General features: G+C 38.6%; 2 protein-coding genes and 1 long non-coding RNA gene across 4 annotated transcripts in view; 1 reads left to right on the top strand and 2 right to left on the bottom strand.

The window, feature by feature from the left end:
* Positions 1–1700, bottom strand: part of dnajb13 (DnaJ heat shock protein family (Hsp40) member B13) — a 33204-nt gene extending 31504 nt beyond the window's left edge. The window contains exons 1-2 of the mRNA XM_061897751.1: positions 758–1700; positions 558–661 (exon numbers count right to left, since the gene is read on the bottom strand). Coding sequence (XP_061753735.1) covers positions 558–661; positions 758–825 — 172 coding nt within the window. The 5' untranslated portion in view covers positions 826–1700. The remainder of the gene's footprint in view (positions 1–557; positions 662–757) is intronic.
* Positions 487–2783, top strand: LOC133551249 (uncharacterized). The gene is made up of 2 exons (XR_009806456.1): positions 487–591; positions 1496–2783. It is a non-coding gene; the product is annotated as an uncharacterized LOC133551249 (long non-coding RNA).
* rab6a (RAB6A, member RAS oncogene family) lies at positions 1859–24547 on the bottom strand. 2 transcript variants are annotated; one of them, XM_061897754.1, is made up of 8 exons: positions 24181–24547; positions 12224–12282; positions 12095–12148; positions 10814–10919; positions 10592–10703; positions 7502–7595; positions 5835–5901; positions 1859–3139 (listed from the first exon to the last, which is right to left on the bottom strand). In XM_061897754.1, the coding sequence occupies exons 1-8, from the start codon at positions 24248–24250 to the stop codon at positions 3075–3077; spliced, it is 627 nt and encodes a 208-aa protein (XP_061753738.1). In that variant the 5' UTR covers positions 24251–24547; the 3' UTR covers positions 1859–3074. The 2 variants fall into 2 exon arrangements, with proteins under 2 accessions (XP_061753738.1, XP_061753737.1); XM_061897753.1 differs by lacking the exon at positions 7502–7595 and adding an exon at positions 7946–8039 and having other exon boundaries at positions 24181–24545.
* Between the last annotated feature and the right edge of the window lie 843 nt (positions 24548–25390).

Below are 25390 nucleotides of genomic sequence, written 5' to 3'. Positions count from 1 at the left end.
TCGAGAACGCCTTGTAGTCTTTGTTGTACACATGCGCAGTGGAGGGCACAGCGCTGGAAGATACTGTATAAAGCCAAAAGACGATCATAACGCAATATACGTTGATTTTCAATATCTTGTCATCAATATCGTAACATAGTAGATCGTATATTATATCGTTTGATTGGTTAATAAACCAATATAGCTTAAAAATTACTCTAAAAGTCAACTTAAATATCTTTCCGGTTAGAACATAAAAAAACAGGTCTCGTTGTACACATGCGCAGTGGAGGGCACAACACCGGAAGACACTGTATACGGGCAAAAGCCGATCATAACGCAATATACGTTGATTTTCGATATCTTGTCATCAATATCATAATATAGTAAATCGTATGATTGGTTAATAAACCAATATAGCTTAAAAATTATTCTAAAAGTCAACTTAAATATCCTTCCGGTTAGAACATTTAAAAAAAAAAAACAGGTCCCGTTGTACACATGCGCAGTGGAGAACACAACACCGGAAGACACCGTATATGGGCAAAAGCCTATAAGATAAACATAAATGTCCTTACGGTCACTCAAAACGTCGTAGGCTTCCCCCAGTAGGTAATATATCTCTGCACTTTCTGGTTCTTTGTTGCTGCTCGGATGAAACTTGAGTGCAAGGCGTCGATACCTAGAGAAAAAGTATTCAGCTTCGTGACAAACTAAGATGACAATAAAGCCATCTGTGACTGGTCCATCGTAAAGTGGTGGTGCTTGGTAGACTTACGCCTTTTTAATGTCTGCGTCTGTAGCATTCCGGTTTATTTCAAGCCTCTCGTAGTATTCGCTGCACATGTTTTTTTCTTCTTTGCGAAAATTAACCAATAATTGAATACAATAAAGCCTAGTCAAGTATATTTTTTATCCACACGTGACGAGGATTTGCATGAAAACAAACAATCCTAAAATATTTTAGCAGTCCAAGTCTTTAATCCGGTAAACATATAGATACGGATGATGGCCCTAGAATACCATAGGGATAGATAACCTGAGTTCTTGTGAAGCGAATGATGGCTGGCGTTATATCCACCCGACGTCACAAGTCCGCCCAGTAAATTTGACAAAATATTTGTAAATTTCGTCTTCAATTATCAATTCATCGCACGAATAACATGAAAAAGCTTCATTGGCAATGTTTTCAAAGCGTAGTAACACGCTTGCGAACACCAACAATTAACAACCTCTTCCACAACAGTAGAAGTGTTTACATCAGTTGCTAGGAGACGCCAGCTGAGGGGAGGAGTTAAGGGACAGTCAACTAAGGGTAAAGGCGAAACTATATTGGTCGGGTACACACAAAAAACGTAAATAAAATTGCTATAATCCAATAAATTTACACTGATGCAGTCCAGCGGTAATTTAGCAACACAGTGATATTATTGTATACAGAGCCTATTTTCTTTCCTTTTCTTTTTTAGCACAGACATTGTATACAGAGCCTATTTTCTTTCCTTTTCTTTTTTAGCACAGACTTCCCACTCTCCAGACACTTCGTCCACCTCTTCCCGGGGGGATCCCGAGGCGTTCCCAGGCCAGCCAAGAGACATAGTCTTCCCAAGGTGTCCTGGGTCTTCCCCGTGGCCTCCTGCCGGTCGGACATGCCCTAAACACCTCCCCAAGGAGGGTGTCGGGTGGCATCCTGACCAGATGCCCGAACCACCTCATCTGGCTCCTCTTCATGTGGGGAAGTGGCTGGGAGAGGGAAATCTGGGCTTATCTGCTTAGGCTGCTGCCCCCATGACCCGACCTTGGATAAGCGGAAGAAAATGGATGGTTGGATGGACAGCCTGGTTTCAAAGAATAATCTGGAAAAAAAAGAATTGCTGCGTGAATTGCAACAGCAGTAACAAGTGCATTTTATTTTTTCCATTTAATCAATTTCAAACAGAAACCATATGAATGTCATGCCATGAAAATCTAACTTTTCTGAATGTTGAGACAAAGTAAAATTGCACAATAAAAATTGCAGGACCAAACCATTTTGCAGTGATAGACAAGAACGCTGTTGACAGTCCAACGTTGATACACTTTAGAGCTTATCTTATTAGCAATTTTAGAGTCGTATCAACATGGAAAGTATTAAAAGCCATAGAAAAGTAATAGAAATAAATATAACAAGTCATTGTGGATTAAATACACTTGTGAATTGATCACTAACAAAAAGTCAACACCAAAGAAAGCAAATGAGATGTCTTTAACCAACCCAACTTGATAAACCAAAATCAAAAGAAGCCCTCATTAGTACTTTCCAAAGGCATATCTAGCATTTATAATATTGACTCTTTATATGAAAAATATTTATCAAACACTATCATCAAATAGCTCTATTGTATTCTGAATATATAAAAAACAATCTGAAAAAAGGGTAGAAAATAGAAGCCAAGACCAAAAAAATCTGTTTCAATGAGGACGGACACATCAGAGGGAAGGCGTAGCGTCGGCCTAAGTGGGTGTCATAGTTGTGTCCATGCGGTGGATTTTATGACATGCTGGGAAATGTCTGGGCAACTACGCTGGTAAAAGCTGACATGACATGTCATGCCTGTTTGTTGTTTTCAGTCTGTGTCCACATCAAAATCGTGTCTGTTAGCGTTCAGTGCAACTTTACAACCATTTCCACATTACACAAGAGTAGATAACACAAATTGTGAAATAATCCACATTGCAAACAGCTCCACATTGCACTTGACTGATTTGTGAATGCAGTGCTGTTTAGTTAACATGCCAACTTTTATAACATGTGTATTGCCTTGCCGTTTGGTTCAAAAAGTAATCTTTCCACACAAACTACTGCACCATATTCACTGTCGCCATCTGAATGAACAGACAAGCACGTGAATACCGTATCCATGTCTGTGTGCAGCAGTGCAAATATTGATCCAAAACTTTGACGGCGATCCGATAAGAGTGACGGTTTAGGACAATGACAGGGTCGAGCCAATGTAATATTATCCTTCAGGCTAAGGAAGTGAGGTGGATGTATTAAAGGGTACAGATACAGACAAGACACGCCCAGGAGGACATTTCCCAGTAGAGGGCAGCAATTAGCAGGCACAACCCCCTTCACTGGCAGGCTGCTCCTGTGGCTTCTCCAGCTTGATGTCGATCACTGAAGGGTGCAAGAGTTAGGGAATATTACACAGAAGGAAGCCACGCACATAAAAATGGCCGCAACTTTGCAGTGCATGCCTTACTTTTCCCACATTTTGTTGGTACATCCTTAATCCATAACCAATTACACTTATTTTTCTCTCAAAAATTTTACACACAATGACAATGTCAAACAGTTAAAAGGTAAACAAGTTAAAAAATATATTTTTACAAATGCATTAAAAAAAGAAGAATAAATTGCATATACAGAAGTTTTCACAGCGTTTGCTATCAAGCTTCCAATGGTCATCCTTACGATGTTTCTCCAGCTTAACTTTTTAATTAAGGTGCATCAACTAAGTACGACACAAAGGCTGTGACCACGTATGCACATTAACACAATAAATTACAACTATATGAATAATTTTCTTCATGTGGTCATTGTAGCGTGAAGCATTTTGAAGTCTGTAATAAAACAATATGTTGAAAAAGTGAGGTGTACTGAATATGTTCTTGATATATACGTATATCAGCACTCATTACAGCGGACCCTGGATTTACGAACTCCTTATTGTAGAAACTTTTTGATTTTCAAACCACATGCCGTGTTTCCATTGCGGTTTTTCGCAAAATAAAAGCAATATGTCAAAAATTTCGACAAAGCATATTTGCGACTTGTAGTTGTTTCCATTAAAGGGTGTTTTCCATCATGAGCCACAGTTCTTGTACAATCTTGTCCTGCGAGACTCCACTTTGAGTAAGACAGACTATTTGCTATTCCATGGTTTTGGAGCTGTAATTTCAATTGCGGACACTGTTGTTGCCGTGATTGTCAATAGAAGAAAAAGGCAGCGAGTGATCGCTTACGTACGGCAGCGGCCACAAATAAGGGATTTTGGGGAGAGAATTGAAAACGAGGAATTCACAGCCAAATTGTGAATGCAAGAGCCCCTTTGACATTGTTAGGGCATGTGGGTTGGCCTCTATTGCTGGGAGAGAACCTGCAAGACGGCCCTCTCCCCTCTCTCCCCCCAGCCGACCGATCGGAAGCAACACCAAGACGACCTGTGTCCCCTAGTTGTCTCCCCTTATGCACATCGTCACCCCGCCAGTTTGGTGCTTAGGTGCCATATATATATGCGAAAGTGTTTCCACCACGCTTTTGCGACATACTTCAATAAAGAAACCACCTCATGAGTGCAAAAATGTTTGTAATATTTGAGAGGTTTTTCCGAAATATAGGTGTTTACACTACCAGTTTTTTACTGCAATATTTAGGCTTTGCGCATTACTAGGGGAAATGGAAACACAGCTACACACCGAATAAAGATATGCCTTGATGCACAAACCTTGTCTTAGTGTAAGAATGTTTCATCTACCCATTGTGTGCCTCACAGCACATATATTGTGTATGGGATGATTGGTCTCCGTCAGCAGAGCACAATGCTGTCTTTAGCTACTCTGTTACTTAGTTGCTTTTTGGGTGTATAGTTTTCCTCGTTTTGTTCGCTCAATATGAAGAGTCTAAAGAAAGCAATGGACAAGCAATGTGTGGTATAAAACATTCAGGAAGAATCGACGCTGCCTCCTTCACTTTTCTTCCGCTGAACACAATAATTAACCAACAAGGTGGTATGGTAGTATGGATTAAATGTTATATTCCTAATCATTGTAGCGACCCGGCTGTCACTATTAAGGAGATTTTTAATTTCAAACTAAGTTCACCGCAGTGCTAGTGAGTGTTGGCAGGGCGGCTGAAAATGAGGACAGTTCAGCAAACTTTTGTTTTGGCTGTTTTTAATTATCTAGCACCCGCTTGTTATTTTTTTTAATATACAGTACTGTACACGGCTTTATACTGTGTTCAAAGTGTGAAAACGTTTTCTGAAATATGGACTTTTGTCGAGACTGGAACCCATTATTAATATTTACATTGTTTACGTATGGAGACATTCGCTTCAACACACAATCTTTTCTATTTAAAAATACTTTTCAAGAACCAACTAAGTTTGTAAATGGAAGTTACACTGTATATCTCAAAGTTCTAATAATTCTAATAAAATTCAGGTTTGGTACCAAAGGCAAGGGTTGTACTGTATTTAAATTAAATCTGCAATAAGTGACAATAAAGTGCAACCTGTGTTTTTTTCACATGCATCTGGCACGTCACTCCACAAAGTTTCATGCATATCACTTATGTAGTTTTGCTTATCTTCTTGATGAAAACATTTACAAATTGTGTTTAAAACAAGATAGTCAACTAGTCATGCTCACTTTTGTTTACTGTAGTGGTTTCATCAAACAGAGATGTTTCTAACACTTTCACCTGGACACTTTTCAGATATTCTTATGCATTTAGATATGAAACTGGAGAAAAGCACAATTAATGTGCAGTTGATATACATTTACAAACAAGCGTGCATGTTCTTAGCCAAATAAGAGTTGAACTTAAGTCCTATATTATCGGTAAAAGTAAATTGTATAATAGCAGCTTTTATATGAGAGTGCATTTGTGTACACACAGTAAGTGTATTGTAGTAGTGGTAGTGCACAAGTAGTGCCTTGCCTGGAACCACAAACCTGAAATGACAGGCTCTACAGCAAGCTGTCACAGACCTAAGAGGGGTTTTCCCTCTGACATATGATGACACAAAAAGGGAGCGACATAACGGCTTGTGACAAGGAAGACAGTAAACATGCGCACTAAAGGATACTGTCCCCTCTATTCTTGTCCTGGGTGGTGTCCATGCCAGGGAGGGCGGCTGCCACACGGCGGAAGAGCTGCGTTGGAGAAGTGGGGGAAAATAACAGATTATTTTAGATAATTAAATGTCATTACAAAACACCAAATAAAAAAAAAAATAAAGTGACTTGTATGTATTCCAATTACATGATGGAGCATGCGGTCCACTTAGCGCTCTCACAGAGGAATAATTACATTAATTTACCCTATTAGGGCTTTGCTCTGATAGAGCTTGAACATATGAATTAAAAAAAAGTGTTGCATGTCTGATGATGGTCAACATCCATCACTGAGCACCACAAAACTGTGAAGTGGATCGTTACTAAGGAGAATTAGGGTTACAATAGAAAAAAACAGGAATGTTATGGGAAAAAAATTCAAATAAAAGCAACAATATTGTATCAGTAATGTTGCAATATTATTTTAGCAAAATGTGTACTTTTCTCTCGCAATAGTTCAACCTTATTTTTTAAAATACTTTATTATTATGTATTTGTGTTCCAATTCCATTGTAGCCCTTATACTCCTTAGTAGATTGTAAAGTGACCCATCTTTTGATAATTATTTAGTAGGTGTGTATCTTTGAAATCATCATCTTTTTTTCCACTTCAGGTCTTAAAAAATGTTAAATTTGTAGATTAAACACTTGCAGATGAATTACAGTGTTATTATATAAGTAGGTAAGAGTGTCCTAATCTAAATTTTGATAACAGCAAAAAATAAAAACAAGTATCGGATGATATTGGCTTGCATCTAAAATCTTCGATATAAGCAGTCCTGCAGCGTGTTTACTCATGCAAAGCTGAAGAGCCACTTAAAATCTAAACGTCCTCCAATAAGCACACAAGATTGATCTTTTCTTGTTAAAACTTAAGTTATTTACAAAAGGTAAATGTAATAAGCTATAGGCTACTTGGAGCTAGCAGCTACACAATAGCACACAAGGTAGGCATGTAATAAATGTCCTTGATTGAACAACACTGCAGTGTAAACACCTAAAACAGAAGTATCAAATAGTTATAGTTGCATATTACGTACACATCAAGTGTCTAAGGCAGGAGCTTATAAGAAAGTATCCAGTAACTAATGTGTGTGCATCATTCAACTGTCGTGAGTCATGCGCTTAATTTGACGAAATATGGTGACCACAGGGTGTTGCCAAAAACAAATTACCACTCCATTTCAATTCAATTGAGGACAGCAAACTCCATTCCAGTAAATAGGTTAGTGATTTTAATGTTATATCTCTGTTTGAGTAGTTGCACTTGTTCAAGCCTTTCCTAACATTCCACACTACAAAAAAATAAATGTATATGCAATGATTTATGCTGATATAGTTCCGGATTAATATTGGTATCGGCCAATGCTCAAGGCTCCAATATCGGTACCATATCGGAAGTGAAAAAGTTGTATTGGAACACTCCTATAAGAAGGCACACTATTTTTCAAACCAGTCAGATCACATTTTTATCATCAAAAGATGGTCAGTAAAAATGGCCATACTTATCATGTATGGCCACATAAGGTCAAAGTTCAAACATTTTTTATGTTCGTTAATGTACAACAGTTACGTTAAAGCCAATCAGAAAAGATCTAACACACACAAATACACGCACACCAAGGTAGCACACGCTCTACCTGTTTGACATTGTAGCCTGTCTTTGCACTTGTTTCAATAAACAGAACATTCATCTCTTTTGCTCTCTGCTCTCCCTCCTCTGTGGTAATCTGTCTGTGATAAGTCACAGCGTACGACACGCAAACACACACAAAACACACATACCGACACACAGGGACAAAAAAGGGGGGGGAAATACAGATTCAAAATTTGGAAAATAAAGAAAGGAGTCGTGCTCCTCTCTGCTGCTGCTGTCACCTTTGCGGACGACCAAAAGTTAACTACAGTATGTGCACATCAAGGATGGTGGAGGAGCTCGAGGATTAGTACGAAACAGTATTGATTGGAGTGTGTTGCAAATACAAGCTGATTTGTGGCTTGGGTGTGGGCACTTTTGGAGGTGTTGCAAAGGTGGCAGCATCGAGGGCGGGATGACGGAGCACGACGCTCGCAAGCGAGCTTACCTGCTTTACGTTGTAGCCTGCTTTTGCACTAGTCTCAATAAACATTACATTAAGTTCTTTGGCTTTCCGCTCTCCCTCCTCAATAGATACTTGCCTGTGGTAGATAAAGGGGTTAAAGTTGCACAGCACAGTTCAATGAAATTATTTGAAGACCCACAAAAGGGTCAATGGGTATCAAACAGTCCTAAGTAGGGCTGGGCGATATGGCCTTTTATTAATTTCTCGATATTTTTAAGCCATGTCACGATACACGATCTATATCTCGATATTTTCCCTTAGCCTTGAATTAACACTTGATGCATATAATCACAGCAGTATGATGAATCTATGTGCCTACATTAAAATATTATTGTTCATACTGCATTACTATATGCTAATTTTAAACTTTCTTGCAGAGAGAGAAACCACAATTAAGACAATTTATCAAAACATTATTTATCAAACAGTTATTAAGCAGTGGCACAAACATTCATGTCATTTCAAAACAGAAAGTGCTCTCTGCACTTTTGTGCATGATGTCACTAAGATGACATATCAAAACAACAATAAATTAAAGTGCACTTTTTGTACAGAACGCCACTATGATAGTTAAAAACAAATAAAGTGCACTTTTGTGCATGATGTCACACACGATATTTCAATAAGTGTCAAGTAAAAATGAACTGCATAATATGAAATCAAATGGTTTATGTCCTTCGCTATGTGGTGGGTTCCTGCGGACGTCATCTCCTTCTGTTGACTAATTATTTCATATGGTGTTTATGTGGAAATGGTTGCTTCGGCATTTTGTGGGTATGGCACCTAACGGAGATGTTGATATGCAGTTTCAAGCACTCTTCATTCTCTAGCAGGTGACTTTTCAAATGATGCGACAAATTAGCAGTGGTTCTACTTTTTGTAGCAGCGCTTTTGCTGCATACTTGTTCGACATTTTCCTGTTAGAAACCAAACCACCGCCAGACGATGGACCCGGTGCTGTTTTTCTTGGGAATTAATTATTCCTTAATTTGTTACCAGATTCGCACCTTCTTTCTCTCGTATTACCACTTGCACCGGTCCGCTAGCATCACAGCTAATGTTACCTATACTGCTACCTGTCTGCTCCGCAAGGGCGTATGACGCAACAGTATGTGACGTATGTAAGGTGTGCTTGTTTTAAGTCTCTGTGAAAAGGAGAGACAACAAAGAGTGAGAAACGCCTGTAGAGTAATAATAAAAGCAACTGCGTGAGAACGTATACTTGAATATCACGATAGTAATTTTCTATATCGCACAGACACAAACCTGCGATATATCGAGTATATCAATATATCGCCCAGCCCTAGTCCTAAGTTTCATTTATTTAACAAGGACTTTAAATCCACAACAATAAAAATAAAAATAAACCCTGCAAGTAAGCAGCAATTTTTCCCGTCATCCATAAGAAAATCTGAAAATGGATGGAAACCAGGGATGGGCAATATATATTTTGGTATATAAATGATAATATAACCATTTCAACACGGGTTGCAGAGATTCCCCATTAGGCTGCTGACATATGGGGTAACATATTGCGTAATTTCCAGTTGTAACATAATCTCAAAACTATTATTGATCTACTTGTCAATTTACTATTAATATCTGGTTACTTTTCGTTGTAACACGGTTCCGTCTAAAATATACTAAACCCTTTTTCTTCTGCTTGGATACTTTACATTAGTTTTGGACGATAGTACAAGTTTTAATATCATTCCAATACCAAGTAGTTAAATGAGCAGTATTGGTCATATCAATGAATATATATTTTCATGTTCAATAAATGATTACATTTTTTTATCACAATTACAATCAGACAAAAACACAGGATGACGATGTAACAATATAATTTAAATGTTTTTTCCCTACATTCACTCTAATTTAAATCCTTTGTTTTTTGCCATTAAAGTTCTCCTGTGTCCAGGGACCTTTTTGCAGAGTTTGTAAACAATAACAAAAACGACAAAAGAGTTTGTGAAGGGGAAATATATTAATTTAATTAATGTATTATCGACCATATACATATACTATACTTTGTATCGTTACTGCCAGTATTTGTATTGATCCGCCCACATTTGTTTATATTCAAGAGCTCTTGCTTAGCGGTTTGCATGGTTTATTGTATCCTCTAATGATGTGTAGTGAAACATGTTTCGTTATTTCTCGTCTTACATAAATGCACTTTATTTGCTGCCATGAGGCGAGGATCGTTGACTTTACAGCTTTGCACTGTGGATAGATGTTAGCAAGGACGCTAGATTGCATGTATGTTGTCGCTCTCTTGTTACTGTCAAATTTGTGGGACAGAGCTAGAATGTGTAATCAACGTGCATTATCAAAATATAACGATATCATTAAAAGCTTTATCGTCAGTCAAATTTATTTAATATATTCCGCAACCCAAATGGAGACAGTTCATATTCACATAATGGATGGCTTTTACTTTAGTCACTACTTTATGTGTCATGCAAGAAAACTGCAGAAAAAACATCAATCACAGCATTGACGTTTATTGGAGAAATGGTAACTTGCTGCATCAGGAAAGTGTATCGACATTCTAGCAGCAGCAATCAATAACTTCATTAGTGTGCCCACTGCCAGGGAGTGAGGAAGGAAGGAAGAAAAGATTACCTTTTGTCTGCAAGGTCTGTCTTGTTTCCCACCAACATGATTATGACGTCACTTCCTCGCTCTGTTCTCACATCATCAATCCATTTTGTTGTTTGCTGGAAAGAGTTCACGTCTACCGGAGATATGATAGGAAACAGTAAAGGGAGTAGAATGTGACTTGGTATCAATCAAATACAATATAGACTTTGGCTTTGGTTTTAAAACAATGAGCAATCCACATACTTGTTATGTCGTACACTACAACGGCGGCAGCAGAGTCTCTGATGTAACTTGGGATGAGGCTACGAAATCGCTCCTGGCCTGCCGTGTCCCACAATTGTAACCTGATCTGGAGGACATGACCACAAAGAGGAGACATAAAGAATTAGAAAAATCTTATCTTATCTGTCTTATCTTTGTCCATGTGATAGCAGAGGAATACAAAATGAGCCGTTTGGCCACAATACCCAGCAATATGTTTGGAGGAGAAAAGGTGAGGCCTTTAATCCCAAGAACACCATCCTTACCGTCAAGCATGGTGGAGGTAATATTATGCTCTGGACCTGTTTTGCTGCCAATAGAACTTGTGCTTTAAATGGGACAATGAAAAGGGAGGATTACCTCCAAATTCTTTAGGACAACCTAAAATCATCAGCCTGGAGGTTGGGTCTTTGGCGCAGTTGGGTGTTCCAACAGGACAATGACCCCAAACACATGTCAAAAGTGTTAAAGGAATGGCTAAATTGGGCTAGAATTAAGGTTTTAGAATGGCCTTCCCAAAGTCCTAACCTAAAAAGGTGTGGACAATGCTGAAGAAACAAGTCCATGTCAGAAAACCAACAAATTTAGCTGAACTGCACCAATTTTGTCAAGAGGAGTGGTCAAAAATTTAAACGGAAGCTTGCCAGAAGTTTGTGCATGGCTACCAAAAGCGCCTAATTGCAGTGAAACTTGCCAAGGGACTTGTAACCCAATATTAACATTGCTGTATTTATACTTTTGACCGAGGAGATTTGGTCACATTTTCAGTAGACCCATAATAAATTCATAAAAGAACCAAACTTAATGAATGTTTTTTGTGATCAACAAGTATGTGCTCCAACCACTCTATCACAAAAAAAAATAAGAGTTGTAGAAATGATTGGAAACTCAAGACAGCAATGGCATTATGTTCTTTACAACCGTATGTAAACTTTGTATCACGACTGCGCGCGCGCACACGCACATGCACACGCACACGCACACGCACACACACACACACACACACACACACACACACACACACACACACACACACACACACACACACACGGTGATAGAGCCATGTACTACATTAAAAATCTTTCTTGCTTTCAGCTTTACCATTAAATAAACTATTCCTGCAAGCAGAGAACATTTCTTAAACATTTTTGTAATGGATTTACATCAGGAATTGTTTCACATCTAATTGAAACTAAATCATATTTAAAAGTACTCAACATCAACATAAAAACAGCAATTGAAGCCAAACAAAAGTATACTTACTGTTCTGTCTTCAAGGTACATTGTTTTTGATAGGAAATCTATTCCTATTGTGGCCTGAAAATGATAAATTATGTTAATTAGGTCCAATAACTATACTAGGTACAATCCTCAGATTATTATTGGCCTTACTTGGTAAGTGTTGTCGAAGCTGTCATACATGAACCTGGTGATCAATGAAGTCTTCCCCACTGAAATATAAGAACATAAATTCAACTGTGGCTCCTTTGCACCTCATGTCTGTCATAAAAACACTAATGTCATTTACGAAACTGTTATCACAAATACATCTTGGAAAAAAAAGTCAGGTAATTTGCTTTGAGCACTTGCCTGTGCAAACGGACACCGGATATCACTTACATTCTGAACATTGACTGAGGACAACAAGGCCAAAGTCAACGTTGCTTACAAAACTACAAGACCCCCTAGGTCATTGGTGTTAAACTCAAGTCCCGAGGGTCAGATCTGGTTCGCCACGCTATTTAATGTGGCCTGCGACATCAATTAATGTGACCCTACATATCATTTAAAGAGCCTGCACATATCTATTAATGCGGCCCGTGAAAGCCTGAAAATAAAGTATGTCAATATAGTATTTAATCTTTTTTACTAAATGTATTTGTTTTTACCATTTTGATAGAAAATAAAAGCGTGTACCGCCTGAAAGTGTATATTTAATAATAACACAACTTTAGTATCTGATCCTGCAACAAATATATATCATCCGTCCATTTTCTACCGCTTATCCCTCTCGGAGTCGCAGGAGGGTGGGGGTTGCAGCACTCAGGCGGACGGCAGAGTACACCCAGGACTCGTCGCCACCTCATCGCAAGGTCAACACAGACAAAGACTACATAATTTTTTGTAAGAATAAAAATAAATACTTGCTTGTCACCTTGACTTGTGTCAAAGCAAGTTAGCCATCAATTTGTACTTAAAACATTTTTTTTATAGGCAGTTGTGGAATAACATGAGGCGAGTATACACTTTATATTATTATATAGTCACTGTTATAGACGGCCCTCTGAAGGCAGCCATAACTGTGATATGCCCTTTGATGAAAATGATTTTGACATCACTGCCCTAAGTGCTCGCAGGCCGAGTGACGAGCATGGAGTTTGTGTGCGTCACAACATAATGCAAAGGAGATATTACACACCTTTAAAGCTGTAGTTACCAGCAATGTTAAGCAAAACATGGGCAAAAATAATGGGACAGCTGCAGGGTTTCCTCCAGCTTGGATATAAACTTTTAGTTGTGGGGGCATGGCTATGGGCATGGTCAATATGACGCCATCGTACAATTTGCATAACTGTCAATGATGCAAAGATTTTCTATAAAAAATGCTAAAAAATGTTTATGCATTTAAATACAAATCTGTGTTATAAGTATTTGGTATTAATAGTTTTTCTTATATCCTTTTTCTCTATTTTTTAAAGGCCTACTGAAACCCACTACTACCCACCACGCAGTCTGATAGTTTATATATCAATGATGAAATATTATCATTGCAACAAATGCCAATACGGCCTTTTTAGTTTACTAAATTGCAATTTTAAATTTTCCGGGAGTTTTTTCTTGAAAACGTCGCGTAAAGATACGCTTGACGTCACGGGCTGTTAGGAATATGAGCGCTGCGCACACAAACAGCTAAAAGTTGTCTGCTTTAACGACATAATTACACAGTATTTTGGAGATCTGTGTTGCTGAATCTTTTGCATTTTTTTCAATTAATAATGGAGAAGTCAAAGTAGAAAGACGGAGTTGGGAAGCTTTAGCCTTTAGCCACACAAACACACGGTGATTCTTTGTTTAAAATTCACGGAGGTGAAACTTTACCATGGATCAGAGCGGACATGGATCCCAACCGAATGTCAACCAGCAGGTTTCGGTGAGAACATTGTGGTTAAAAAGTCGCTTCTTACCGGACATCAGCTAAGCTTGTGCCGCCCATAGCTGCCGTCGACTTCCCTGAGACACTGCGCGTCAACACTTGGCCGTGGACGTACACTTCCGACTATCAGGTACTGTTAAACTCACTAAAAACACTAGCAAAACAATAGAAAGATAAAGGATTTCCCATAATTATCCTAGTAAATGTCTCTAAAAACATATGGATCCGTCTCAATGCAATCGCGTTTTTTTTAACTTTTTTTTTTTTTTTCTAGTCCGTCGCTATCAATATCCTCAAACACGAATCTTTCACCCTTGCTCAAATTAATGGGGAAATTGTCGTTTTCTCGGTCCGAATAGCTCTTTTTGTTGGAGGCTCCCATTAAAATCAATGTTAATATGTGAGGAGCCATCAACATGTGACGTCATCGTCTGCGACCTCCGGTAGAGGCAGGGCTTTTCTCCAGTTGCAAACTTTACCGTGGATGTTCTCTACTAAATCCTTTCAGCAAAAATCTGGCAATATTGCTAAATGATCAAGTATGACACATAGAATGGACCTGCTATCCCCGTTTAAATAAAAAAAATCTAATTTCAGTAGGCCTTTAAAACTATTATTATAGTACAATGTAACAGGCCGTATACCTGCTGATGTTATTTTAAGTAGGGAAAGATTATATTCAGCTAGGGCTGGGCAATATGGCCTTTTTTTAATATCTCGATATTTTTAGGCCATATCGCGATTTACGATATATATTACGATATTTTGCCTTGAATGAACACTTGATGCATATAATCACAGCAGTATGAGGATTCTATGTGTCTACATTAAAACATTCTTCTTCATACTGCATTAATATATGCTACTTTTAATCTTTCATGCAGAGAGGGAAATCACAACTAAGTCAATTGACCCAAAGTGTATTTATTAAAGTTAAGAAGCAATGGCACAAACATTCATGTCATTTCCAAAACAGAAAGTGCAAGATTGTCAGAGACATTTTAAGTGTCAAATAAAAATGAGCTGCATAATAGGAAATCAAAAGTATTTGTCCTTCATTATGTGGTAGGTTACTACGGACGTTATGAAATTCTCTTCATTCTCTAGCGAGTGACTTTTCAAATGATGCTACATATTAGCAGTAATGCTACTTTTTATAGCAACGCTTTTGCCCCACAGTTGACAAATTACGGTTGTCTGTTCGACACATTCCCACTTGAAGCCGAACCACCGCCAGACAATGGACCCCCTGCTGTTTTTATTGGGAATTAAGTCTTCCTTCATTTGTTACCAGATCCGCACCTTCTTTCTCTCGTATTACTACTTGTACGGCTAAGTTAGCATCACAGCTAACGTTACCCAGTCTGCTACCTCTCTGCTGGGCGAAGGCGTATACGTATGTGATGTATGAAGTGACAGTATGTGACGAGTGTAAGAACCTGTGCCTGCTTGTCTGTGAGAAGGAGAGACAGGAAAGAGTGAGAAGAGCCTGTAGTGTAATGCCCGCAGCTAAAAGCAACTGCGTGAGAACGTATTCTCGAATATTACGATATAGTCATTTTTTATATCGCACAGAGACAAATCCGCGATATATTGTGTATATCGATATATCGCCCAGCCTATTCAGCTATTGTGTAAACATGAGTAGAGACTCCAAAAACAGTTAAAAGACAAAGGGGCTAGATTTTACAAAGAAAGCCACTTAAAAGATTGTAAAATGCGCCATATCAACAGGAACAAGAAAAAATCTAAAGATACTCAAGTAGTGTTTCATAGTTCAAGATCGGGGATTCGCTCCTTTTGATATCAATGAGAAAGGGATTCAGACTCAGACAGATCATCCAATCCCTGCTGTTTAGACAAGGCCACGGCCAATTCTCATTCACTTCTACAGGCGTTTTACTTCCGTGGGACAGACAAAGCCGGGCATTTATCCAATAATTGTCTAGTTTGGCTGCAGTGGAACAAGCCACTCTAGCTGTCACCAAAGTAACTGATTCTGAACAAAATTTGAATAAATCCTCACGCTTATTAAGTCAACGACATGTAACTGCAAAAGTACATATTTCACCACTTTCTTTTATATTTTAGGAGAAGTTGAATTTCTTTTACAGTCTCAGAGCAATCGCCACTGCAGTCTCCAATTCCCAGCAGGTCTTGTAGGCAAACAGCCTCTGGTGTGTTAGAACAAGGAGGGTAAGGGAAGTCGACAAGTCAGATCCGTAACTTCGGGACAAGGATCGTCTCTAAGGGCTTCGTCGTTTGGTTTGGACTGCAAAGCAGGGCTGTGTGCGTGCTGCAGTTGGAGAAGTTGCGGCCTTACCCCGAAGTCACCAGCTGCTGAAGCCAAGGTTCGAACGAAGTCGCTGTGCGGGCGGCACTTTGGTGTTACCGCCGAGGCTACAGACAATCGCGTCCATCTTGCTTATGTTGTTCAACATTTTTCTGTGGCCGGTAGTTAGGGGTGTAACGTTACACACAAATTTCGGTTCGGTACGTACCTCGGTTCAGAGGTCACGGTTCGGTTAATTTTCGGTACAGCAATAAAACAACAAAATATACATTTTTCGATTATTTATTTAACAAATTTGCTAAATCTTCCATCAGAAATATTTTTCTTAGTGGAATATTTGAAGTGAAGTAGTCGGAAACTTGGATAGGTCAATGATTCATAATAACATTGATTTTGATTCAATATTATGTTTTGAACAATGACAGTTTGAAAGAAAAAAAACAGCTTTGTTTTATTAGTCAATGTTGCAACTTTTTCTAGATTACATTTAGCCTTTAAGCTTTTTTATTTCACTTTTGTTTATGTTTTTGTTTATTTCAATAGTATTTTTAGAATGTGTCGTGGGCCTTTAAACATTAGCTGTGGGCCGCAAATGGCCTCTGGGGCACACTTTTGACACCCCCGCAATAGATAATAAAATATAAAATCTGATAAATCTATGGTTAAAAAGCAGAGCCTGGCGACGCATGCGCATTTATCATAACTCTCTCGCTCTCTGTCTCTGCCCCGCCATCACGAATGCTGCTGCCGTGCACCACTTTTTTTTTTAACCCCTTCTTAACCCTGAACATACATTGAAAATACACACAACCCTTAACTTAAAATGTCAGATATTTGAGGCATTTAAGAATCTCCACCTGGACAGCCCCGCAAAGAGGACATATCCCGTGAAAAGAGGGCGTGTGGTCAGTCTATCATATACCTTGATCGCTGCTAGCATGCCGTGTGTTTTGTTCTTTTGATTGATTGAAACTTTTATTAGTAGATTGCACAGTACAGTACATATTCCGTACAATTGACCACTAAATGGTAACACCCGAAAAAGTTTTTCAATTTGTTTAAGTCGGGGTCCACGTAAATCAATTCATGGTGCCTCGGTGTGCATTGTTTACACAACGTGCGGTGCGCTATTTAACATCTCCGTGACGTTCGGTACACCTCCGAACCGAACCGAAACCCCCGTACCGAAACGGTTCAATACAAATACACGTACTGTTACACCCCTATCGGTAGTGCATCACTACTCAATAGTGCGTAAATAATCCATTCACAAAATATATTACTTGAATTTGTTTCCAATTTGTTTGTTATTATTTGTCTGTTTTACATAAAGGCCATGACACCAACAAGAAATTATACCATGGGCATGTTGCAAACACTGTCTGTTCAACATATAAGTGTTTTATGGGGCTGAGGTCAGAAGTCTCAAGTTCTTCCACACCATACTCATCCAACCACACCCTTTATGGATCTGGTTTTGTACACCGAAGCCAAATCATGCCACCAAATGCCGAGCTGTGCAAAAATGTCTCAGTAGGAAAACACTGTTATTAATAGAGTGAGTCTCAAATTTAAAAAAATTTTTTTTTTTAAAAACATTGGACCTTGAGGTACTCAAACACAAGGTTTCAAGAAGCAGTGGTATCCAGAGAATGCCATGCAAATATGTTTAGCCTACAGAGAAATAAGTCGCATATGATGTGCTGAGATCAGTAACGGTATTGTAGAAACCGCAGTAACAAAATCTTTACAATAATGCCATGACCTGTGACGATATGAAACGGAAACTCTGGGAGTGTATTTTTTTGTGCCACTTTTTTCCCCTGAAAATAAACTACATCTCCCAAAATGCAACGTGGGTGTGGAACAAAATAAAAGGAGGAAAAAAAGGAAGCATGTGGGAGAAGTGTGCTCGTAGTAGATAAGAGAAAATAGTTTTTTTTTCTGACATTTCTCCAAAATCTGTCCATAATTTAGTTATATTATGTTGCTAACCAACAGACTATTAAATCATGGCGAAAACATAACCTATTTTCCTGAATAATAAGTCTGCGTAATGCAGAGCAAAGCGTGCCACCTTCGACACAGAGCCAGAATACTGATCACGGTGCCTGGTGGGAGGGCGTATACTACACACCGCGGGGAACCATCAGCCGGAGTTGATAAGTTAAGCCAGTGACGCTAAACATCAATTTGAGAGGTCTTTACATTATTAAAAGTAAAAATGTCGGTTTGCAATCAGCATTTTCCAAACTAATATAAAAAATGTCCATTGCAGAGGACACTGCTTCTCAAAAAGTACAACTTGAAAGACAGTAAAGTAAACATTACTGTTTTACACTTGTTACACTCAATATTTTACGTCGTCACTTTAAGGACACTCAACTGTAAGTTTATTTTTTATTTTTTATATATATACTTACTTGCCTGTAACAGTGCAGGTTCCAGCACAATTCTTTGAATTCAAAAATACATGTTTGTAGTAATAAATATAATTAGAACATTTAAGCATTATGTTTGTGTTCAATTACAGTATTATCAATTTGTCTTAGTACCGATGTTCTTAGGTTTTTATGTGTCATCTATAAATTTGCACTAAATGAGTTTCCTTGCAATTTCGTTGTACAATGTACAATGACAACAATGACCTATTCTATTATTGTTTTATATTCTAAGTGTTTTGAACCTAAACATTTCTGCCACTTCATTTTACACACTATCCCAAATTAGGGCTGGGCGATATATCGATATACGCAATATATCGATATACGCAATATATCGCGGGTTTGTCTCTGTGCGATATAGAAAATATGCAGTTGCTTTTAGCTGGAGGCATTACACTACAGGCTCTTCCCACTCCTTCTTGTGTCTCCTCACAGACAGCAAGCGCACACACTTACATACGTCACATACTGTTTTGTTATACGTCACATACGTATACGTCCTCGCCCAGCAGTGCGGTAGCAGCATGGCTAACTTTAGCTGTGATGATAGCGGACTCGGAGGTGCTGATTCTCATCCCAGTCGATTGGTAATATGATAGGAAGAAAGTGCGAATATGGTGACAAATGAAGGAAAAACTAATTCCCAAGAACAACAGTAGTGGTTTGGCTTCAAGCGGGAAGATGTCGAATAGACAACTTTAATTTGTCAAGTGTGGGGCACAAACGTTGCTACCAAAAGTACCATTACTGCTAATATGGAGCATCATTTGAAAAGTCACCTGCTAATAACTTTAATCAATACAGTTTTGGTAAATTGACTTAATTGTGAGTTCCTTCTCTGCATGAAAGTTTAAAATTACCATATATTAATGCAGTATAAACAAGAATGTTTTAATATAGACACATATACTCATCATACTGCTGTGATTATATGTATCAAGTGTTCATTCAGGGCTAAGGCAAAATACCGAGATTATCGCAGGTTTGTCTCTGTGCGATATAGAAAATGACTATATCGTAATATTTGAGTATACGCTCTTACGCAGTTGCTTTTAGCTGCGAGCATTACACTACAGGCTCTTCCCACTCCTTCTTGCTTCTCCTTCTCACAGACAGCGAGCGCACACTCTTACACACGTCACATACTTTCACATCATACGTCACATATACGCCCCCGCCCAGCAGAGAGGTAGCAGCGTGGCTAACGTTAGCTGTGATGCTAGCGAAGTGTTGCGAGGTATAATACGAGAGAAAAAGGTGCGAATATGGTAAGAAATGAAGGAAGAATTAATCCCCAAGAAAAACAGCAGGGGGTTCATCGTCTGCCGGTGGTTCGGCTTCAAGCGGGAATATATCGAATAGACAACTGTAATTTGTCAAGTGTAGGCACAAGCGTTGCTACCAGAAGTAGCCTAACTGCTAATATGTAGTATCTTTTGAAAACTCACCTGCTAATAACTTTAATAAATACAGTTTTGGTAAATTGACTTACCGTATTTCCTTAAATTGCCGCGGGGGCGCTAATAAATTTAAAACCTCTTCTCACTCCTGCGCTTACCAAAGGCATGCGGTAAAAGTACGTATGCGCTAATTATTTTAAAACCTCTTCTCACTCCGGCACTTACCAAAGGTATGCAGTAAAAATTTGAGTGTGATGTAAGCTTGGACCTTAAATCCTACTGAATAGCTCTTAATCTTCTTCCCTTTATGCGATTTCAAATTACCGGTATTGAAATCAGCCTCCTCCGTTTTGAAAATGATGACAGGGGAAGTGTCACTCGTGACGTCACAAGTTTGACCAGGCGGTAATACTAAGCATGCGCTAATTATTTTGGGAAGCGAGTTTGACCCGGCAGTAATTCAAGGCAGGCGCATACTATATGCCCTGCGGCAATTCAAGGAAATACGGTAAATGTGATTTCCTTTTCTGAATGAAAGTTTAAAATGAGCATGTATTATTGCAGTACGAAGAAGAATGTTTTATTGTTGACACGTGGAATCATCATACTGCTGTGATTATGTGCATCAAGTGTTCTTTCAAGGCCAAGGCAAAATATTGAGATATATATCGTGGACCGCGATATGGCCTAAAAATATCGCCCAGCCCTAACCGAGATATATATCGCACATCGCGATATGGCCTAAAAATATCGCAATATTAAAAAAAGGTCATATCGCCCAGCCTTATGCCAAATTGATCAAGTCTTTTTTGGACAATACCAAAATAATATCGTACTAGGGCCTAAAATACCATGACAATATCACACCGTGATATTTAGGTATCGTTACATCCCTAAGTATTACTGTATTTCATATCGGCACTTCTCTTGTTAATACATGCGTTGATACCCCAACATCTAACCCTTCATTGAGATGAATCGGGATCTTCCATAAGAAATCTGATTTAATGGAAAAGTGGGAGTACAGGATGCCAGAGGAGTGTTGGAATCCTACAGGTCAGGTTTTATAACACAAGCTGATCACAAAGCGATCAGAATAAGCAAGAACTGCAGTCTTCATGTTCGTGTGGACTTAAGCTTACCGGGATTGTTTGCATTCCTCAACACAATTGAGTCAACTACAAGTAGTTGCCTTGATGCCATGCAAATACCAACACAATACAAAAAGAAAAGCACTGTCTATTGCGGAGTATTTAATCGACTAACTTTTTTTCTGTGAGGTAACCGGAGTCATTACTTGTTTACAAACAAAGCTGTTTTGGTTCAAGTGAAATACCGAAATAATATCCAAACAATGACGTTTGCAGATATTCCTGATGAATTGTGATACAAGTAATTTTAAAATCAGCAGTCCAGAATAAAAGTTGCTAGGTAGTTAATCAGTGTGACATTAAATGGCTCAGTGTTTTCCAACCACTGTGCCGCGGCACACTAGTGTGCCGTGGGAGATTATGTACTTTCACCTATTTGGGTTAAAAATATTTTTTTGCAAACCGGTAATTATGATACGCAAATAATGTGCCGTTGTTGACTGTCGGTGCTGTCTAGATCTCGGCAGAGTAACCATGTTATTCTCCTCAATATCAGTAGGTAGAAGCTAGTAGCTAATTGCTTTGTAGATGTCGGGAACACGTCGTATGAGACGACAATGGTTTGTTGTGATCACAATATGCAGCCGACAGTGGGAAGCAGTGTGCAGGTAAAAAGGTATCTAATGCTTAAACCAAAAATAAACAAAAGGGGAGTGCCCCTACGAAAAAGCATTAAAGCTTAGGGATGACTATGGAGAACGAAATTAAAACTGAACTGCTGAAAAAGTAAACAAAAACAGAATGCTGGATGACCGCAAAGACTTACGGCGTGTGGAGCACAGACGGCGTCCACAAAGTACATCCGTAAATGACATGACAATCAACAACGACGGCACAAAAAAAGATAGCAACAACTTAAATATTATTGAATTGTTAAAACAGAGCAGGTGCAGGGACTAGCGCTACAAAAAAGACATGAAACTGCAACAGGAAAACACCAACAAAACAGGAAAAGCCACCAAAATAGGAGCGCAAGAAAAAAACAAAAAACACTATGCACGGGAGCACAATCAAAAAATTCAAAATAAGTCACGGCGTGATGTTTTTGATTGATTGATTGAAACTTTTATGTGTAAATTGCACAGTACAGTATATATTCTGTACAATTGACCACTAAATGGTAACACCCGAATACGTTTTTCAACTTGTTTAAGTCGAGGTCCACGTTAATCAATCAATTCATGTGACAGGTTGTGACAGTACACCTACTTTGAGACAAGAGCTATAGTGATGCATGCCGTATTTCCTTGAATTGCCGCAGGGCATATAGTAGAGGGAAGAAGATTAGGCCACTAGGCCACCTACTCAGTGGCCTAGTGGTTAGAGCAGTGGTTCTTAACCTGGGTTCGATTGAACCCTAGGGCTTCAGTGAGTCGGCCTCAGGGGTTCGGCAGAGGTCAAAACACACCCGATTCATTGTGTAAATACAAACTTCTCCCTGTCGGCGTATTACGGATACGGAAACAGCTGACTTATTTGCAGTTGGGTATTTTGTTGTGAGTTTATGCACTGTGTTGGGTTTTGTTGTTTGAACAAGGTGATGTTCATGCACGGTTCATTTTGTGCACCAGTAAAAAGAACATGGTAACACTTTAGTATGGGGAATATAGTCACCATTAATTAGTTGCTTAATAACATGCAAATTTGTAACATATTGACTCTTAACTAGTCATTATTAAGTACTTATTAATGCCTTATTCGGCATGACCTTATTATATCCCTAACCCTCTAACCCTGACACTAACCCTAACCAAATAACTCTAAAATAAGTCTTTCTTACTTGGAATATTTTCTATTACTGTCCAAATAACTCTTTGTTACTTATGATGTGTTCCCCATTCTAAAGTGTTACCAAAAACATTGATTGATTGATTGATTGAAACTTTTTTTTAGCAGATTGCAAAGTTCAGTACATATTCCGTACAATTGACCACTAAATGGTAACACCCGAATAACGTTAATCAATTCATGGTACATCTAACTTTGTCTTGAATTAAGAAAAAAATGTTTTTTTATTTTTCACTAAAGAAGGGTTCGGTGAATGCGCATATGAAACTGGTGGGGTTCAATACCTCCAACAAGGTTAAGAACCACTAGGTTAGAGTGTCCGCCCTGAGATCGGTAGGTTGTGAGTTCAAACCCCGGCCGAGTCATACCAAAGACTATAAAAATTGGACTCATTACCTCCCTGCTTGGCACTCAGCATTAAGGGTTGGAATTGGGGGTTAAATCACCAAAAATGATTCCCGAGCGCGGCACCGCTGCTGCCCACTGCTCCCCTTACCTCCCAAGGAGTGATCAAGGGTGATGGGTCAAATGCAGGGAATACTTTCGCCACACCAAGAGTGTGTGTGACAATCATTGGTACTTTAACTTTAACTTTAAGAGCTATTCAGTAGGATTTAAGGTCCAAGCTTAAATCACACTCAAATTTTACTGCATACCTCTGGTAAATGCCGGAGTGAGAAGAGGTTTCAAAATAATTAGCGCATGCTTACTTTTACCGCATGCCTTTGGTAAGCGCAAGAGTGAGAAGAGGTTTTAAATTAATTAGCGCCCAGGCGGCAATTCAAGGAAATACGGTGGTTATGCTTGTTGTTGTGGCTTGTGCAGCCCTTTGAGACACTCGTGATTTAGGGCTATATAAATAAACTTTGGATTGATTGATGGCTTAAAATTAATATCCAACAATTGCGACAACAACTTTTTAATGTCTACTGAGTTTCATTTCTTAATGGTTTCTGCTGGTTGAAAAACACTGACGTGGCTAATGTAAGCGAGCCATACCAGCCGATTAAATCACCGCAGCCACAACCCGCACAAAGTCCAACTTTCCTTATCCCGATGGGACATTTAACAGCGATTCTGATTAAAAGTGACACTTAGACACTTAAATGTATGACTTACCACTTTGCTCCCCGAGGAACACCAATTTAAATTTTCTTAGTGGATTCCCAAAATCTCCGGCGGTGGACATGGCTGTGATGCACGCTGTGATGTTATGGAGCTTCCCGGTCAGCCAGCTACAACAAGCTAACGAGCTCTTTTCGGATAAGTAATACCTGGAATGTTTCGCTGGTTTGTCAAGCTCTCCACAGAAACCACTAACAGATGGTTCCTGTGCTGAAAAAAAATTCCCCTGGCGGGTTTCGAGACACTTTTGTACAACTCAGCACCTAGCAGTGGCTAAGTTAGCATTAGGTTACTTGTGGGACATGTCTACACTCGCAGCGAATAGCTACTTCTTTGGCACACTCTTCTTCGTACACAAAATGTCTTTCCTGTTGGCACTTTGAGGACACATTTGTGCGCTGCCCCCTACCGGTGGCAAAATATACCTTACATCAGTGGTTCTCAACCTTTTTTCAGTTATGTACCCCCTGTGAACTAATTTTAAATTCAAGTACCCCTAATCAGAGCAAAGCATTTTTGGTATGGTAAAAAAAAAAGAGATGAAGTAAAATATAGCACTATGTCATCAGTTTCTGATTTTTTAAATTGTATAACAGTGCAAAATATTGCTCATTTGTACTGGTCTTTCTTTAACTATTTGGGGGAAAAAAGATATAAAAATAACTAAATACTTGTTGAAAAATAAACAAGTGATTCAATTATAAATAAAGATTTCTACACATAGAAGTAATCATCAACTTGAAGTGCCCTCTTTGGGGATTGTAATAGAGAGCCATCTGGATTCATGAACTTAATTCTAAACATTTCCTCACAAAAAAGAAATATTTTACATCAGTATTTATGGAACATGTCCACAAAAAAATCTAGCTGTCAACACTGGATATTGCATTAATTGTCACAGTTTATGAACTTACAATCATTTTTTGTTGAAGTATTATTCAATAAATATATTTATAAAGGATTTTTAAATTGTTGCTATTTTTGGAATATCTAAAAAAAATTCTCACGTACCCCTTCAAGTACCCCCAGGATTACGCGTACCCCCTTTTGAGAACCACTGCCTTACATTGCACTGTATGTGAAGAAGAAACCATTTTTGAATGAGTAAATTATATACAATATGAGACATATCATACGAAAATATTACATATAAAATATTATATTTACTGTATCAATATTTAAAATAAGTAAATTATATACAATA

This window comes from Nerophis ophidion, linkage group LG04, assembly GCF_033978795.1.
Source record: "Nerophis ophidion isolate RoL-2023_Sa linkage group LG04, RoL_Noph_v1.0, whole genome shotgun sequence".
NCBI classification, from domain to species: Eukaryota; Metazoa; Chordata; class Actinopteri; order Syngnathiformes; family Syngnathidae; genus Nerophis; species Nerophis ophidion.
Note: the sequence above shows the minus strand (reverse complement) of the source record. Positions and strands in the feature narration are given on the sequence as shown.

Coding starts and splice junctions, on each gene's coding strand:
- rab6a (XM_061897754.1), bottom strand. CDS start 24,250: ATGTCCACCGCCGGAGATTTTGGGAATCCACTAAGAAAATTTAAATTG. Junction 10,920..12,094: donor TGTACCTTGAAGACAGAACA/GTAAGTATACTT, acceptor CATGTCCTCCAG/ATCAGGTTACAATTGTGGGA. Junction 7,596..10,591: donor ACAGACCTTGCAGACAAAAG/GTAATCTTTTCT, acceptor GACTTATCACAG/ACAGATTACCACAGAGGAGG.